Raw genomic sequence first — 17,234 nt, 5'->3', positions numbered from 1 at the left:
AGAAAGAAGAGCAAGTTACAACACTATTTTGCTGATATAAATCAGCAAAGCTTAAAGGGATTGCTATAAATGGACATGAGGATGCTAACCACTAAAAAGGGGGGCTAGCAAAATAATAGACAAATAATTTCATAGGAAACAAGTACTTTTTTTTTTTTTTTTAAATGTTCTTAGGTAACATCCTCAATTTTTTAGAAATTATTAAATTATTTTAGCTGAAACTTACCAAACACTTCAGTGTGAAACAGGTCATTGTCACCTCAACCTTCAACCCAAAGAGCTACAGTGTGGAATAGCTTCAAGAAAGTTGATTCTTCAGTTGGGAATCCCTGGGCAGCCTTTATTAAAAAACAACAAAACAAAAAACAATGCAACTCATGACACTCCACACTGCTCTACTTCTGGTGATTCTTACAGATCCTAACTACAGGCTATTTTATTATCAACTGGCATGAAGGGATTGCAAGATTTAGTTCTATTACCACCAGGCCCTGAAGCATTTCACCACCAATATGGAAAGAGGCTGGTCAATATGGTTTCTGTAAAGGAAATCCTGACATTTTTTAACCTTTTGAGTTCTTTGAAGCTCTTAATAAAGGAGCACAGAGAGTAGAATCAGTAGTCATAAACATATCTGGATTTTTTTTTTTTAAGTGTCTAGTAAGTCTCCCTTAGGAGACTATTAAGGAAAATAGCCCTGGGCAAAACTCTGTTAGATTCTTGCTTCCATCCAGTGTACAAATAAGCACAGGCCTGATTCCACATCAGTTGCACACTGTGTGCTGTACAAAGCTTTCTAATCATGTCGCTCTTCATACCTGTCCATCACAGTACTTAGAGTTGCCTGGTCACATACTGTTGACTTTTCTTTGCTGCTGCTAATTATATGAGCTGGCAGGCCCTTCAGAAAGACAGCCTGCTTTCCAGAGCTTGGTTGTCACAGGAGTTCCTTTGTCTGTCCTCAGGAGACCCCAAAGATACTGACTGCAGTAATAACACAAGCAGAGGAGTCTAAGGACTTGCCTGCATCTGTACTTCATCCTGATCAGAAAGTGGAAGGGGAGGCAGGGAGATATCTCTTCCATCTAGGAAAATAAACAAAATATGTTTATTTTAGAGATCCTACGGAAGGAAAGAAAAAGACTGATAATTCCTCAATACACATGGTGAATCTGCTTAGGTTATGAGAATTATTGCCCGCCCAGGGGAATAATTGGGACCACAAAGATTAAAAAACTGAATGCTACAGACTGGCTAACTCTGGTACATAACTTTGGCTCCAGGATTCACGAAGCAAATGTCTGCCCACTCTCCAGCTCTTGTGCCCAACACGTTATGCCTTGTGTGCCAGAGGGACAACCTGAGTCTGTAACATTAGAAGGGTAAATCTGACCACGAGGCACAGAATGAAAATGGTATATTTTCATGACACATTGTAAATGACATATTGTTGGTATGTTTTTGTATCTAAAGCAAGGTACTAAGGAATTGAGTCTTCTATTTTGTCTGCAGGTAAGTATCACTCCTGGACAGGTATATAAATTAGCTCCACATCACTTCACCTGGTCCAGAGTGAACTGATGTGAGGGAACCTGATGTATTAAGTAAAAGGAAAACAGGCAAAGGTATAGGAATATTAGCAGTTACAACAGTTTTTATTTCTGCAGCTGACCCTGCTGAAAGGCAAGTGAAGTGTAAATAGTGATTAATATCAAATGGCATATTTGTGTAATATACTTCTCCTTGTAGTATTATTTCCTGACAAATATACACTCAATTGCATATTAAATATGCTTATGTATGCAAACAAAATAAAGCTGATGTATTTCCAACACTTTTTTTTTTCAGTTTAAACCCAATGTACGTAGGTTAAAGTCATTGATTTTCCTTCCAATATCTCACTCCAGTTGAAGAATGAATTTTAATTAAGCTGTGCAAAAGGACTTTAAGCATTTTCCAATCACTTCCACAGCTTGAGGATTTTCAAAAACAGAATTAGTCTTCTTTTCCTAAAAACTCAATCCTTTCTTTTAATTATACTTCATACAGTTCTATTAGCAGATTATGTGTTTCTGATAGAATACCATCAGCAAGCATTAATTTAAGCCTTTCAGCTCCTATACCATAACGTCTAGTTTATGCTTTGACTTCTGAGAAGCTTATTTATCCACATCACTTTTGCAGGTAGATTCACCCTGCACAAGGCCAAGGAAACATTTGTCTTTGCTATTTGTGTTCAAAAGGGCCAGAGAGACAAATAATTTCTTAAAGCGCCAATAAACTCGTGTTCTCCTTCATCTCATATTATTGAAAGCTATTTAACCAGTGATGTTCTGCAGACAGGTACCCTCCTGGCTGTTCAGCCCAGCTACCCAACTGCAGAAAGCAGTGGTTGAAGGTATGAGGCAAGACTGAGCTTGGGCTGTGACCATCTCCCAACACACTTTCTCAGGAATATGAATGTTACTATCACTTCTTGGCCATTGGCCTGTCGCAGTAACGACGCTTTGATTGTCCAAAACCTCTCAGGAGACTTTAGCCAACTATCATACTCCTTGCTGGAATAAAATATTCCACTCAGAAGCACAGCTGTGCTTGAGTGCTGTAATGTCGATGCAGTTCTTTGCCAAAGTGGAGCACTCTCCTGCCTTTATTGGATTATTAAAGGATTGTTCTGGAAAGCTAGTTTGTTACTGCACCATCACTTCTTGAGAGGGACGCGCTGCAGGTAACGGTGTCGCACAAACAAGAAACACCCGGGAAGGCTGCTTCCCTAGTTTCTCTGGGCTGTGCTGAGTTCAAGGACGAAAACCGTGAAGGGCTTTAAGCCTCTGCCGAGCCCCTCACGTTCCAAGCACAACCAGAGGACCTTTCCAGAGCCCTGACCGTCCCGCAGGACCTCGAGGCTGCTCATGGCGGGACCCAGCTGCCACCAGTGGCCACCTCCAAACTCTCTCCCGCCCAGAAGCCGGGCTGTCCCCCTGGGATGGCCGCGGGGGCCGGTGACAGGACGGGCTCAGCCCCGAGCCGCGGCGGGGCGCTGAGGGGCGCTGCGGGGCCCTCCCCCGGTGCCTCCCCGCCGGAGCGGCCCCGGCCCCGCTCCCCTCGGGCTCCCGGGGCGGCCCCGCGGCATTGTGGGGGCTGTAGGCGGCCGCCGCCGCCCGCCCGCGCCGCCGCCGCCCGCTGGGGCCGGGGCGGGACTGCAGCTCCCGGCGGCCGCGGGGCAGCGCCGCCCGGCACGGCCCGGCCCGGCCGAGCAGGGAGGAGCCGCGCCCGGCACAGCCTGCCCGGAGCCCCGGCGGCGCCGGGAGAGGCCGGCGCGGAGGGGAAGGAGGAGGAGGAGGCGGCGGCGGCGGCGGCGGCGGCGGCCAATGCGCAACTGGCTGGTGCTGCTGTGCCCCTGTGCGCTCGGGGTCGCGCTGCACCTCTGGCTGCTGCTCGGCTGCCCCGGCGGCCCCGGGAGGCAGGCGGCAGGTAGGGAAGGGGCGGGAGGGGACGGGGGCACGGGGCTGCGGCCGGTGCCGGGCTCCGGGCGGGAACCGGGGCTGATCTCCGAGGGGCAGCGGCGGGGGGACCCCAGCGCTCCGCCCCAGAGCGGGGCCGCGCTTTGTGCCGCCTGTGGCCCCACAGGGCTCCGACCCCCCCCCGGGGCGCGGGGCTGTGGGGCCGGGTCTGACCCCAGCGGGGCTGCAGTGCGGGGAAGGGGCTGGGAGAGAAACATGGGGCAGACCCCCGGCTGGGAGCAGCCGGCTGCTGGTGGTACGGCGTGTCTGGGACCCGGTGGGGCGATACTCAGTTATTTTATTTTATTTTGAGGTGTGCTTAGGGCTCTGTGCAGAGCCCCGCCAGTAACAAAGCCCCACGCCAGGGCCACTTCACGGTTCAGCCCAGGTGTGAGGAGCCAGGAGCCTGCCTGCTGCTTTCCAGGGGCCATCAGCAGAGGAGCAAGGCCGGGGGGCTTGGGGAGCCCAAGGGCTGCGGGGCTGCACAGGTGCCGCTCGGTGCTGTGGCCCTCCAGCAATGAGCGGGGTGGCGGTGGCACCGCGAAGGAGCCGGAGCTGTGCTGAGCCCCCCGTGCGGGTTGCCCCGTTGGCCTTCCTCCGCGGTGCTGCCTTTGCAACTCCGTGGTGTTGGGCTGGGGTTGGAAGTGGCAACACCAGATCGCACGGTGACATCTTCTGCTGAGATTTGTAAGGAAATCCAGAAGTTTCTCAGTTGGGGAAGGAGCGAGGAAGCTTCGCTCCTCAGGGATTCGCTGTTACCCGCACTTGTTGGCGGAGTTTATGCTCGTTACTGTGAAACTATGTTGCACTCGATAATGACAACTAGATTATCATTATTATTTTTAATGTACATTCTTAATAGAGAAAGAGTAAGCATACATTTTGGTTGTGCAAAGGTTATTGAGTTGTAGCCTATTGAGTAATGTATTGACACTGAGGGGAGAAAAACTGATGCTTCATATAAAAATAGCACTTCCATCATCCATAGGAAAATGCTCAGGGTGATACATGAGCTGTCTCTCTATGGGCTCGATCTTCGCATTATAATTTCAGGGAGAGTCTGCCCTGAGTCCTCACAAAATACTGGGAAGTGTACAAGCTGCAGGTATGGCTGCTTGGCAGAGGACAGGAGGATGAGCTAAGGGACCTCTTCTCTCTCTGATGTCTTCTGTGCTATTTATTCAGACTGTTTTAGGAACATTAACAAATTAGTATACAAGAGTAAGAGATGTCCCTATTTATTAAAATACTTCTTGAATTTGAGACTATTTAAGAAGATCAGGTGTTACCTGATAAAGCCAGGCGTGTTTCATTACTGACTTTCTTGATCTTTCTTTTTCTTTTTTTTTTCCTATTGCAGTTGTTCTTTATTACATACTGCCTGCAGTCCCTGGTATGAATAAGAATTCAATTTGATCACAGGACAGTGTTTCATGCTAGCTGTGGCATAAAAATGCATTATTTCTGTACACCTCATATGTCATTTGCCTGTGTCTCAACAGTTGCAAAACCAGCTACCAGCATAGGTCAAAAGCAATACATCTTTTCTTTTTTTTCTTTTTTTTTTTTTTTTTGAGAAGTATAATTCCACTCTCAATAGTTACTGCACACACGCACAGAATGGAAATTGCTATTAAGAAGCTGACAACCTGTTTAATGATTATTTACCTCGACGCGTTCAACTTATTAACACAAAATTGGAATAGACATCAAAACTGTCAATTCAGCTTACCCTTTCTAATAAGCAGCTCTCGATCTTTGCCTTAAAATGGCAGCTGGGCAGCCTATATTTATTTAATGAAGGGTTGAGGTTGCTTTTTATTTGTTCACTTGGATTCTTGTGTTCTTTGGAAAGGGCTGTTCCAAAAGCTTATGGTCTTTCTTAGAAATGTTTCCTCATTTCTGGCCTAAACTTGCTTGCAATTGGTTTATGCCCTTCTGTTCGTAAGCCTTTCAGCTGCAAGAGTCTTTCTCCTCCTTGGACTACATGGCTATCATGCAACCACAGAGAGCAAAGGTATCTGTTTTAAGCCTTTTTTTTCGTAAGCTGGACAAGCCAGGTACTTATCATTTCTACTGATAAAATAGGCTTTCCATTTCTAGTCATTGTAGCAGTGCATTCCTGTTGTTTCCATCTAAAGTCATCTGACCTATAGACAATGATTCCTATTCCATTCTCTGCTCCTTCCTTCTCCTTCTGCTGGAAGTGCCTCCTTTAATAAAACCCTTTTCCTGACTGCTGCATCTGAGAGGCCTGTGGTCTGCCTGCATGCTTTGGCCCTTGGAGTCATCCATCTCTCACTGCGTGGTGTTCAGACTTCTCTGTGTTCATGATGACTTTCACCTTGGTGTCACAGTATGCTTCGTGTACGCCGTGCTCATTAACTGGGAAAATAAATAGGATCTGTTCTGAGACCAAAGGCACTGACCGTTGCCTTGGTGCCCTGACTTGGGTGGCTCTTTGCTCTCCTTTTATTTATCAGTTAATGGGGCTGTAATTCACACTTCCGAGCAAGACTTGTGCAAGAACATGCTTTTAGGTTTAATTGAAGTCTAACTGGTTACAAACAGGTGCTCTCCAAAGGAAGTTTGTGGGTAGGAAGCTTTAGTTAATTTTTGTAAAAATCTTAGATAAAAGCTAATTATAAAATGACCTCAGAAACTTGAGAAAGAACAGACAGACCTGCTTTTCGCACTCCATGTGGATTTATTGCTTCGTTGCTAATTGTAGGTTTTAATTGATGGTGTGAGTCGTACTGAGTAGGAAATTATGAATTGTAGGGCTTCAGTTACTGTACCTAATCGGAAGCCCCCCACACTCAGTATAAAGTGCTGCTGCTCTGCTGAGGGCGATGCCCTTTCAGACATAGCTCCTGTTATATTTCTGAGGGTGTGCGGCAGATAAAACTTGACCCTTTTGGTTATGTTAAGAGTCAGTCTGAATAACTGTGGAACAGATTAAGAAACGCCATTTTCTAGAAACTGCTTGTGTGCCATCTGTTGTCCTGTGGCTCAGCACGTACTTTCTCCAGCACTGGCCTAATGGAGCCGCATGAGGGTTGGTCAGACTGGCATTTAGTGATTTACCTTGCAGAATTAGGGCCGTGTCCTGCACAGACTAACCTGTGTACGTGAGAGAGGAGGGAGAGCTTAGCCTGCTTTTGGCTTTTCAGTACTAAGACAACAAAATGTAGAAACAATCCCTGAGGCTATGAATAATGCTTTGCTCCACAAGAATTTTTTGCCAAAAAGTGATACCTTCTTAAGAAGAGGTGTTCTTGAGACCCTCTCTGCCAATATACAGCTCATACATTGCTTGGTCATTAAGGTATTTCATCTTTTGTAGGCATGCTAAGACTAATTAGTGTGATGGCCTTGGAAACAGAAACCTGCTGGCAACAGGTCACGTTTGGCAGTGGCAGTAGCTGTGCAGTTCTGCCTAAAATGCAAGTTGTTCCCTGGCCTGGATCTGTAAGATCTTACTAGAACATTGTTCTGCAGGGCTGGACCATCCCAAACAGAAGCAAGCCCATCACCTTTGATGGGCCTGAAATAATTGACAACAATCCAATATTTGGCAACTGATTTGGGATTTTTTTCAACTTGCAGTTGTTCTGCGTGATGCATTGCAAACTACTGATGAGCAACATTGGAGCTGTACATGTTAATGCATTTTGGCATTGAAGCAAGGGCCAAAGAGTCCAGGTTCTGCCAGAGCTGGGCAGCAAGGCTTGTGGCTGAAGGAAGGCCTGTCTTTACCCATTACCTTTTAAATTGCCCACTGGCTAGAACAGCCAGAAGGGGGCAAGCAACTTTCTCTGGGAGCAGGCTTTTGTGCCGTGCCACCAGAGATTGCTAATTTACTTTTCAAAGGTAAAGGTGCCGTGCTTCCAAAAAACACACATCGGTTTAGGTGTTGCAAAAAAGGATTTGCTTTGTTCCTTTTGCGGCTACGCTTCTGATGCTTGGCACATTGTTCCCCTATCCGCCTGGAAGTGTGCAAGTGCTGTATCGTTAACGTTGTTTAGAGCACCATCATCCAGCCAGTATTACTCCTGCTGCTTTGCAACTTTGAAGGGCCCTGCTGTTTCCTTAAGGGAATGCTGTTGATGTAAAAAAAAATAAAATAAATAAATCTTCTGCCTACAGAGGTTTTCTGTAAAGCTTGCTTAAAAGCTTGTCTAAAGGCTTGTCTGTGTCAAGGAGCACTGTGCTCCTGCAGCAACCGGGGTGCATGTCTTGTTGATTTTTAGCTGTGGTTAAAGTAGGTCCTGCAGTGAGGTCGTGTAGCTCTGCTTGCACAGGGACCTGTAATGCAGATGAGCTACAGCAGATTACTTCAAGTGAAGAAGATTAGAGTTGGGGGGAGAGCTGCCTTTGCTCTTTGGTTTGTTCTTTTTCTGCATGTGTCAGCACTCTGTGAATACAAACCTTCTTTATATTCAGTTAATTCCTTCCTCCGTGTTTGTTTGGACCTTTTACAAAGCAGTACAGAAAAGAAAGTCATTTAAAAACAGGGATATGGTTGCAAAGTCAGAAGAATAGGCAGAGATAACACCTGGAATATGTGGGTTTGGTGTGCGGGGTCCTTTTTAATCTTATTTTGTGAAGTGGCTTAGTTTAGAATACTCTTAATAACTTCTGACTGGCCTACTTAATTCCATTAATTGTCTTTTAAAAAGAGGATAGCTGCGTGTTTAGCAGAAGATACAAAGCCCAGCTTTTTGTGGAGCTCTCTCACTCCAGCAGTTGCTGGTGGCAGTTTTCTGGTGTCTGGTAGCGCAAGGAAGCCTACACTGCTGGGGCTTGCAGTGCAAGCACCAACAAGGAGTCCCTTTGCTATCTATCCAGTCTGGTTCCATGAAACATGTAGGAACTGAACCACTTTGGAGCCTGTGCTATTTGTCAGACTTGACAGAAAACACCTGGCAGATTTAGTAGTTGTTAGGGGACTCATCAATAGAGATATGTGCAGCAAGATCACATTTACTTTGTTTATTGACAAAATCAGGCTAAATGATCTCTCAATCTTTTCATCTCCTTCTAATGGCAGTAAATATAATTAACAGCTTGACTTGACATTTTACTTGAGAGTCAGTCTCACAGGAAGGAGAGCTGCATGCTAATATTTGGGATTTTGAAAAACTTCTGGAGCCTTTGACAGCAGCTGAGGTGGTTAAAATCTGACCAGGGTCAGTATGGACCTCTTACTGTGGTCAACTCCGTAGGAGACACACTTCTGTGTCTTTAGTCTTGTTTTCCAAGGGCAGAGCTTTGTGCTTTCCATATGCATTTATTTACCCCTTTCTGTGTCTCTCCCTGACTTTAATTAGTTGGTAGCTCTTTGTCAAGCTTGACAGACAGGTGGAGGTCCCAAAGACTGGCATTTTCCCCTGGTTTCGTGAAAATTGTTGACTGAAAATCCTGTGAAAGCTTATGGTAGGTCATGCTGAGGTGAACAGCTGCACTGATAGAAATCCATGTGTGGTCAGACATCCGAGAATTGTATGGGAGCGTGTCCTTACAAATACCCCAGCCTAAGAAAAGCTTCAGTAAGAGCTGATTAACCATGTGGTACCAGACTGGCAGATGGGGCTTCTGTCAGTCCCGGTGCTGACAGAAATACTCATTATGGTTGCTGTGCAGAATTAAATCGTAGGAGCAGAGAATATCCCAAGCTGGAAGGGATCCACAAGGGTCATTGAGTCCAACTCCTGGGTCCCCAAAGGATCACCCAAAAGTCAGGCCAGATGTCTGAGAGCATGATCCAAACACTTCAGCTCCTTCAGGCTCGGTGCCGAGACCGCTGCCCTGGGCAGCCTGTCCCAGTGCCCATCCACCCCCTGGGTGCAGACCCTTTCCCTAACCCCCAGCCTGTCCCAGCTCCATGCCGTCCCCTCGGGTCCTGTCGCTGTCCCCAGGGAGCAGAGCTCAGCGCCTGCCCCTCCGCTCCCCTCGTGAGGGAGCTGCAGGCCGCCATGAGGCCTCCCCTGCCCACCTCCCTGCCTTGCTGTCCACCACAACCCCCATCTCCCTCCCTGTGGGGCTGCTCCCCAGCCTCTCGTCCCCCAGTCTGTACGTATAGCCTGGGTTGCCCCATCCTAGGTGCAGAATCCAGCACTTGCTCTTGTTAAACCTTTTGTGGTTGGGGATTGCCCGGCCCTCTAATTTGTCGAGATCCATTTGTAAGTGGATCTCAGCAGCTGAGAGGGGGCTGCCTCCACTCCTGGTTTTGTAGTCTTTGCTGTGGGTAACCAGCTTAAGCCAAACAGCTAAGTGAAAGCTATTTGTGCCAGATGCAGCACCCAGTGTGGGGTAGGCATTGCACAATTGGCTACATATGCTCCGCAGAGAGGTCTTGGGCTGCTTGATGCATCTGAGATGCAGCTTTAAGACAGTAAGACTTCAAAAGCAAGGCAGCTAATGGTAGCGTGGCCTTTTAATGGAAAATGTTTCTCCTCCTTCTGCATCCCTTCAGTTAAAGACACTTCTAAGATTTCTCAAGGAATGTGATACCCAATTTTTGTTGTTGTTGTTTTGTTTTTTCCTATATAGGTTTTCACAGTTAGTAAGCCAGTGGCCACATCCCTGTAAGGTACTTTGTCTGTTAAGCAAATGGAAAGTGTGAACAACACAAGGGGGAAGAGACATACGCTGGGTCATGCAGAAAGCTAATAGCATAGCTGGGATTAGGCTTCTGGTGAACTGCTTCCCTCATCTTCACAAACCACAAAATTTGCAGGTTTTCCTTTGCTACTGGAACTGGAAATATTAATGGCTTATTTATCATAGAATCACAGAGTGGTTTGTGTTGGAAGGGACCTTAAGGATCATCCAGTTCCAGCCCCCCTGCCATGAGCAGGGTTGCCACCCTCCAGACCAGGTTCATCCTTCGGCACCTCCAGGGATGGGGCATCCCCAGCTTCTCTGGGCAGCCTGTGCCAGGGCCTCACCACCCTCTGAGGGAAGGATTTCCTACTAACGTCTAAGCTAAATCTCCCTGCTTTTAGTTTAAAGTCATTACCCCTTGTAATCTTCACAACCCGTGCAAGGTTAAGAGTAATGAATTTTATACATTAAGCCTATTATTAATGCTGAAAATGTTGGCCTAAGAATGCTTGAGAATATAATATGTGAGAATTCACCTTGGTCCCCAGTGGCAAGTATTGATTGCTTATATAAATACTTTGTTACTATTGACTCAGAGGTCAGCATTTTCTCTTAACTTCTGCTGCATCAGATCATGTACATGCACATATCTGAATTATCTTTATATAAATGTATATTTATATAAATGAATAATAGCCTCATATTTTTATTCCTCTGTCTTCAACTGTCTGCCTCTTTTTTGATAGTGTTAGTTCAGAGAGAGACATCTCAGTCTGTTTTCCTGAAAGTTTAACAAGTGTTAGTACTGCTTTTCAGACAGAAGTAGAAACCTCTGCTAACAAGTGGGGAGCTTATTCATCAGATTTTTGCACAAGTAATCTGTCTTGCTTTCTTTCTGTTTTTCTTTTTTTCCATTTTCAAAGGTATTAAAAGTAAAATGGCATAACCCGTGGGACAGAAAAGACAATCTTCTGAATATAGACTGCTGTAATGCTACCTTACTAAGCCTGAAGATGGCCTAAAACAAGAGAGAGAGCTGTCTGTTCTAATAGCAGTAGGATATTAATTCTGAAGCATCTGTTACATTAATGCTGTTTCCACATGAATGGTTCCTCAGAAAAAGCTTCACTCATTTTAAAATATAAACTGAGTGAAAGTACATTTTTTTTATTCAAGTAGCTTTTTTTTTAATTAAAAAAAAATGATTTAAGCCAACTTACCGTATTGAGTCAAGTCACCCTACAGAATTCTGCTCATAGTTCCATTTTTCTTACATTTTAGTTTAGAAATTGCTCTGCTTTGAATTATAAGTGATATTTAAAAAACTGAATCTGTGTAGACCATGCCTAATATGCAGTCTACAAACATGTTAGTCCTTCTGAGGTTTATATGGGAGGGCTTGCAGATAAGGCTGCAGAGGCTGTTTAAAGAATAATCAAAGGATTGAAGAAAAGCCTGGAAATAAACAGGATGTGTGAGAAAGATCTATGAGACTATAGGAGAATTTGTTATAATGTTGTGGTCTTACGAATGTGTGGCTGTATCATATACCTCTGCTGTGGAGCCCTGGCAGATCTTCGATGTATAGTGGCCTCTGAAGGCATGCAGAGGCTCTGGATAGTCAGTACTTAGCAGCACACTGGAAGGCTAAATTGTGTTCGGACTGAGTGATGTGTTCGATTCACAAGTTCCTTCAGATGTTTTATAGAGCAATGTCAGCAAACAAATCATATTCCTGAACCTTGCCACCAATTCAATCCGTTGTTTTTATAAGAGAGATAACGATTGAGTTCAGTGAAAACTGATACTGAGGAATGGAAATAGTGGCCTACTGCCTGGGTTTTCATTCCTCTTGAGGGTAAGCTGATGTATGCTTCTCTTAGTAGGTTAATTTACAGCTTAAGTTATCAGTAAGCTTGTACGTGTTGTCAACACAGTTTCCTTTAAATAACTGTGGAACTTAAAGCTTTTTTTTTTTTTTTTTTTTCCCCAGAAAATCAGTGTCTGCATGCTTAGAACTAAGTACGTAGTGGGAAATAGACTGGGGAAGGTTTGCCTCTGGAAACATCACTCCCTGCTTGCCTGCTCTTGTGCCCTCCCGAGAATCGGTGGCAGAGCACTGTGTTACTTGGCCTTGGGACTAGGGAGTTGGGTGCAAGCCATTCTCAATAAGCCCTAGAGCTAAAAGATGTTCCTTGGGGGTCTCTTGATGTGGATTCAGTGCAGCACAAGGCCTCTTGGGGCTTCAGTGCAGGCTGGAGGCAGGCTCCGAGGCCAGACGAGCCGCGGTGTGGATCTCCTGATGGTGCTGTGGGGCCCTGTAACGAGACCCATCCGTCTTCCCCCTTTCAAAGTGGAGAAAGTGGAAGCTGGCACGGAAAGTGGAATCTGGATAATAACTCACTTTCTAGTGGGAGTACACAATACAGACTTGGAAATATTTTTGGTCTCTTTAAAATTAGATTAGAAAAAAAATCTCGTCTATGCTGTATGTGGTAGTTTAGAGGACCTTCGCATTTACATTTATTTTCTTTCTCTGAAGCCTAATGAAAAATAAGTTTAGCGAGATGAGATGAAAGCAGTGTTTTGCTAGAGCTAAATATAAATCTTCCTCTTAACTCCAGAGTGTCTGACAAATTGAACTACACAGATTCACTTCAGCTACTTGCCAGCCTGATTGCTGCTCCAAGTCACAGCTTCTCAGGTTTCTGTCTAGTGACAGTCTTGCTTTAAAGCAAGTCCAGCTTTCATGATCTCTAAATTAAAACAGCACAGGCTAAATCACGGATTACAAGAATTGGCCGTGACACCCAGCTACGACTAAAGCCAGAGCATTCCTCCGTGCAGGGATGTAATACCCTGCGTGAAGGCAGAGTTGTGGTCAGCTTCGGAAGGCTAGGAGCAATGGGCCTTGACATATTAGAGTGAAATGGGGAAGCAGAGGTGCCCAGCAGCTTTAAGAATTAATGGAGGGAAAATTGGTGTATTTCTGAATCTGACGGGCTTTATTTAAATATTTTTTTTTCTAGGTGGAATAATGGTGAATTGTAATAGTGGAGGCCTGGTACCAGCAATGCCAAGCCGCCAGGCTTTAGGACAAATTGTGCTGCAGGAGGTATCGACAAACAAGCAGAAGGCCTGAAATCTCTTACGAGTTTTGCAGAGTGGACAGCGGGACCTTGTGTCTTGCCTATAAGGTTTCTGGTGGCTTGTAGGAAAAAGAGCAAAAGCATGTTCTCAGGGGGCAGTTTGCTCAGACAACAGGCAGGCAAGTGCTTTAAGAACGGTGTCAATGAAAACCAAGGCTTACATTCTTGCCTGCTTTATGTGTGACACTTTCTAGGTTTTGTTTACCTGCAGTGACTTGCTTAGTTTGTTGCAGTAGAGTTTTCACAGGTGGCTGGGGAAGGTTTTGATGTGTTGAAAATGTTTTCCTGATTCTGAACCAAGAATGCAATTCTTACAATTTTACCTCTCATTTCTTAGTGTTTCAGGTACCCAGTATTCTTGCTTTTGATGTGTATTTTGATTCTTGTTTGCAACTCAGATTTGTAATATGTGCATGTAATAAATCTGTTGTCACTTTATACTTCTAGGTCCACTGGCCTTCTTTCCTCAGTGGAAGTTGAAACATTATGATGTTGTTGTAGGTGTTTTGTCAGCCCGACACAACCATGAACTGCGCAGTGTTATAAGGGACACTTGGTTCAAGCACTTGAAACGACATCCTGCACTGAGCCAACGGTAATCTCCAGTGTTTTGTGTTTTGGGGGCTTTGAGGAGAAAAGAATACAATGCACGAATATCTTGATTTTAATCCTGTTTTTTGGAAAGGATTTTTTTTCTTAATTTGTGAACATTTTATGCTCTTCTTTTTTATTTATTTTTTTAGTTCTGCTTAGTACTAAATAAAAATACTCCTTATTCTAGGCTGGAACTATTTTTATAGAGGTAATTTTAATTGTTAACTGTATACAGAAACTTCTAACTGGTCAAGTGCTCACTGCTATTTGTTCTTGCAATGAATTGCCATTATTCATTAGTGATGTGTAGGACTCCTTTTTTTGCGTTGCAGTGTACACTTCAAAATACTTAGTAATTCAGGATACTTGAAAGCAAGCAGGGTAGTATTTGGTGAGAGAACCACAAAATCTTTTGCAAGAGCTTCAGCTGTAGAGTTTCAGCTTATTTCCTACCGAACCAGGTGCCCCAAATAGCTGCAGTGGGAGTGACCACCAGGAAACCTTCCTCATTGCTTGTGTAGACCTGGCAGTCTGCAGGCCAGTCAGTCTGTTTCTGCTGAGGAAGTTCTGCTGCGGCTCGTTCCCATAAATGTTGTCATCTCAATAGGCCTCACCTCTTGGTACCTGCCTTGCACTGAAAGGCATTCACTGCTCACAAATTCGGTGTCAATGTGCAGTTTGGAATGAAGCATGGCTGCTTCAGTCATCTAAAAATGTGATCTTTCATAGCCTGTATGGAATTTGAGGAGGATATTTGGCTGCTAATTGAAAGACTAGGCTAAGGTAGATACTAAGGTGGAGGCATAAGGTGTCTCCTGACTGCAGCACGGGAGCTGTAAGGAGCAACCTGTTGTTCAACTACAACCCAAAGCTGAGACATTATAGCAGGTACTCTGGAGTCTCTGTCCCTCTCTTGGTACTATTGTGTCTTTTTACCTCATTTATTGCCTTTTGAATGCAGAATATATATTAACCAGATCTTAATTAAGTAACAAAGCGAGGCAGGAAAAGACAGGACTTTTTCTTCTTAGTGTATTGTCTGTCTTTAATCCCATTCCTGGTTGCTGATATTCCAGTTCCCTCATGTAAAAGGTGTGAAAGGCCCATGTGGGTTTGGAATTGAGCCCCCATACAGGAATGCGTGTGGTTGCTCTGCACAGAGACAGACCCTCACTGCTTATTTTAAGGAGTTCAGAATCTTAATCCTGTGAAAGACAGGCTGTTGTGATGAAATAAGTTTATTGCAGGTGGAGGGAGGAGGGAAGAGAACTGGTGTTAATAAAACCAAATTATTTTAGTGTCCTTGTGAAGTTTATAATAGGTGCGCATGGTTGTGCTGTGCCAGTGGAGGACAGAGAAGACCCCTATTCCTGCAAACTTCTGAACATCAGTAACCCAGGTACAGAAGTTAACTTCTAAAATTCCATGGTCTGAACTGCAACTAATCACTTTCTTGAGAGTAATTTGGGGTGCTTAGCTGAGAGAGCTAGGCCTGAAAATGAACTTCAGTAACATTCACCTGTAACTTGCTGTCCCGACAGCTGTGTAAGCTTCCTGAAAGTGCCCAGTGTGCGCGTGAAAAGGAGAGACCTTTGAGGGTCTGAAGGGGAGGCCATTGAATTCTAATGGATTTGCATTCTCCCTGTGTCAAGGAACGGTCTCCCATGCAGTGTATGTTTTTGCTGTTATCCCTGTGTAAAAAGAATCTGGGGAGAGCTGTAATGACCCAGTCCAGTAACATACATGAACAGAGTATCATGGCTGGGAAAGGGGTCTTGAGTGTCAGGCAAACTTTTGTGTTGGTGAAGTGAGTTTTAATCAAGTCTGACAGACAGATTTTCCAGATCTTGCTGTAGAAAGGGATCAATTAGGAAAAGTAAAATGGGGAAAAAACGAAATGTTGCCTTACGAAAATACCTGAACTAAAATTATAAATTTATTCCTGTCACTTCTTTTTTCCCAATTTATTTTTGCTCTTTAATTAAGAGTTAGCTAGGGACTGTCTAGCCCTTAAGCCATGATTTACAGTAACATGAAACATCCGCTACTTTGTCTTTGAATGGCAACAGCCACTGCTTAGCCAACCTCCTGAGAATAAATGGTACCTCGGGGCTTACGGGAGGGGATAGTGCCAAAAAACAGGCCGCCAAATAGGGTGGAGGTGTATGCCATTTTGATACGTAGTTGTTTTAATATATTAATATGCAGATATTCATGCAATCAAATAGCATTTTTGTCTTTACTCTGTGGATTTATTGTGTTCCTAGTCTTTTCTCTGTGGATATGTAGGCATTGCCTTGCAACTGCTGGTAACCTGCAGACTGCTGCATTGCTTTGAGTTTCTCCTTACTGCAGTCTGCAGTCAGTTGTCTTTTCTTCTCCTCCAGTATTTGGTTGTCCTTGTGCACTTGCCAGCCATGCTAATTAATCAGCATGCTTTGTGTGTATTCAGTGTGATTTCTGTTTGTCCAGTTCGAGAACTATGAAATCTTCTCATATTATCTCTATATTTTCTTTTTTTCATACAGCTTTGAATCAGGAAATTGAAGCATTCAGTCTCCCTGAGGACGTACCTTCTGTGCTATCTGAGGACAGAATTGTCAGTGTGAACTTTCGTGTACTTTACCCCATTGTCATTACCAGTCTTGGGGTATTTTATGAGGCTGATGGGGTGGGATTCCAGAGGAACATCACCGTCAAGCTGTACCAGGCAGAACATGAGGTAGAGTATTGTAGTTATCTTTTGAGAGTGAACTAAGGCATGTTGTCTCTTTATTGTGGATTAAATTCTTACAGAAAGCAACATGCTGTGTTGATGATTTAGAAGAGAAGTACTTAACTGGCAAGCATATGAATTATGTTTTTCTTCTGCTGCATCATAAATTCTTATTTCACGGCTATATATGTCCCAGATGGGTAGAAAAAAAATAAGTTGACAAAGTATTATGAATTAATTGAAATGCTTTTTGAAAGAACACTAATATCTAATTCAAAGATACAATTTTGATTACATTTGAGATTCTGAAATATTGATAGGTATTAAGGAATAAAAAATAAACTATTAAATATATTTAAAAGGCATTCCCAGAAAGACACATTGCCTTTGAGGCAAAGAGATGCAGTATAGCTGTAATTTTCTTCTTGTCTGTCCTCTGGCAAGAAATTTTGACTTTTCTAGAAATTGTTGTTTTTTACAGGTAGTAATCAAACTTCAGTGGTAATTCCTCCCCCTCCCAATCTCAGTTATGGGTTTAATAGACTAGATTAGTGCTTGTGGAATGAAAACATGGTGGGAAAAAGGTGATTGAGCACGATTAGGGAGCACTTCTTTAGTGTGCAGGTGATGGAGCTCTGGAATAGGTTGCCCAGGGAGGTTGTG

The 17,234-nt window shown here is 44.2% G+C and overlaps 1 protein-coding gene across 2 annotated transcripts in view; it reads left to right on the top strand.

Moving 5' to 3' along the window:
• The first annotated feature begins 3,371 nt into the window (after nt 1-3,371).
• B3GALNT2 (beta-1,3-N-acetylgalactosaminyltransferase 2) overlaps nt 3,372-17,234 on the top strand; it is a 28,797-nt gene continuing 14,934 nt past the window's right edge. Inside the window, exons 1-4 of one of the 2 annotated variants that reach the window (XM_032183788.1) lie at nt 3,372-3,474; nt 13,763-13,856; nt 15,154-15,254; nt 16,384-16,577. In XM_032183788.1, coding sequence (XP_032039679.1) covers nt 3,372-3,474; nt 13,763-13,856; nt 15,154-15,254; nt 16,384-16,577 — 492 coding nt within the window. Of the gene's footprint in view, nt 3,475-13,708; nt 13,857-15,153; nt 15,255-16,383; nt 16,578-17,234 lie in introns of both variants that reach the window. The other variant, XM_032183787.1, reaches the window with a different exon arrangement.

Source organism: Aythya fuligula, chromosome 3 (assembly GCF_009819795.1).
Source record: "Aythya fuligula isolate bAytFul2 chromosome 3, bAytFul2.pri, whole genome shotgun sequence".
Taxonomy (NCBI): domain Eukaryota; kingdom Metazoa; phylum Chordata; class Aves; order Anseriformes; family Anatidae; genus Aythya; species Aythya fuligula.
This window is presented reverse-complemented; position numbering and strand designations above follow the sequence as displayed.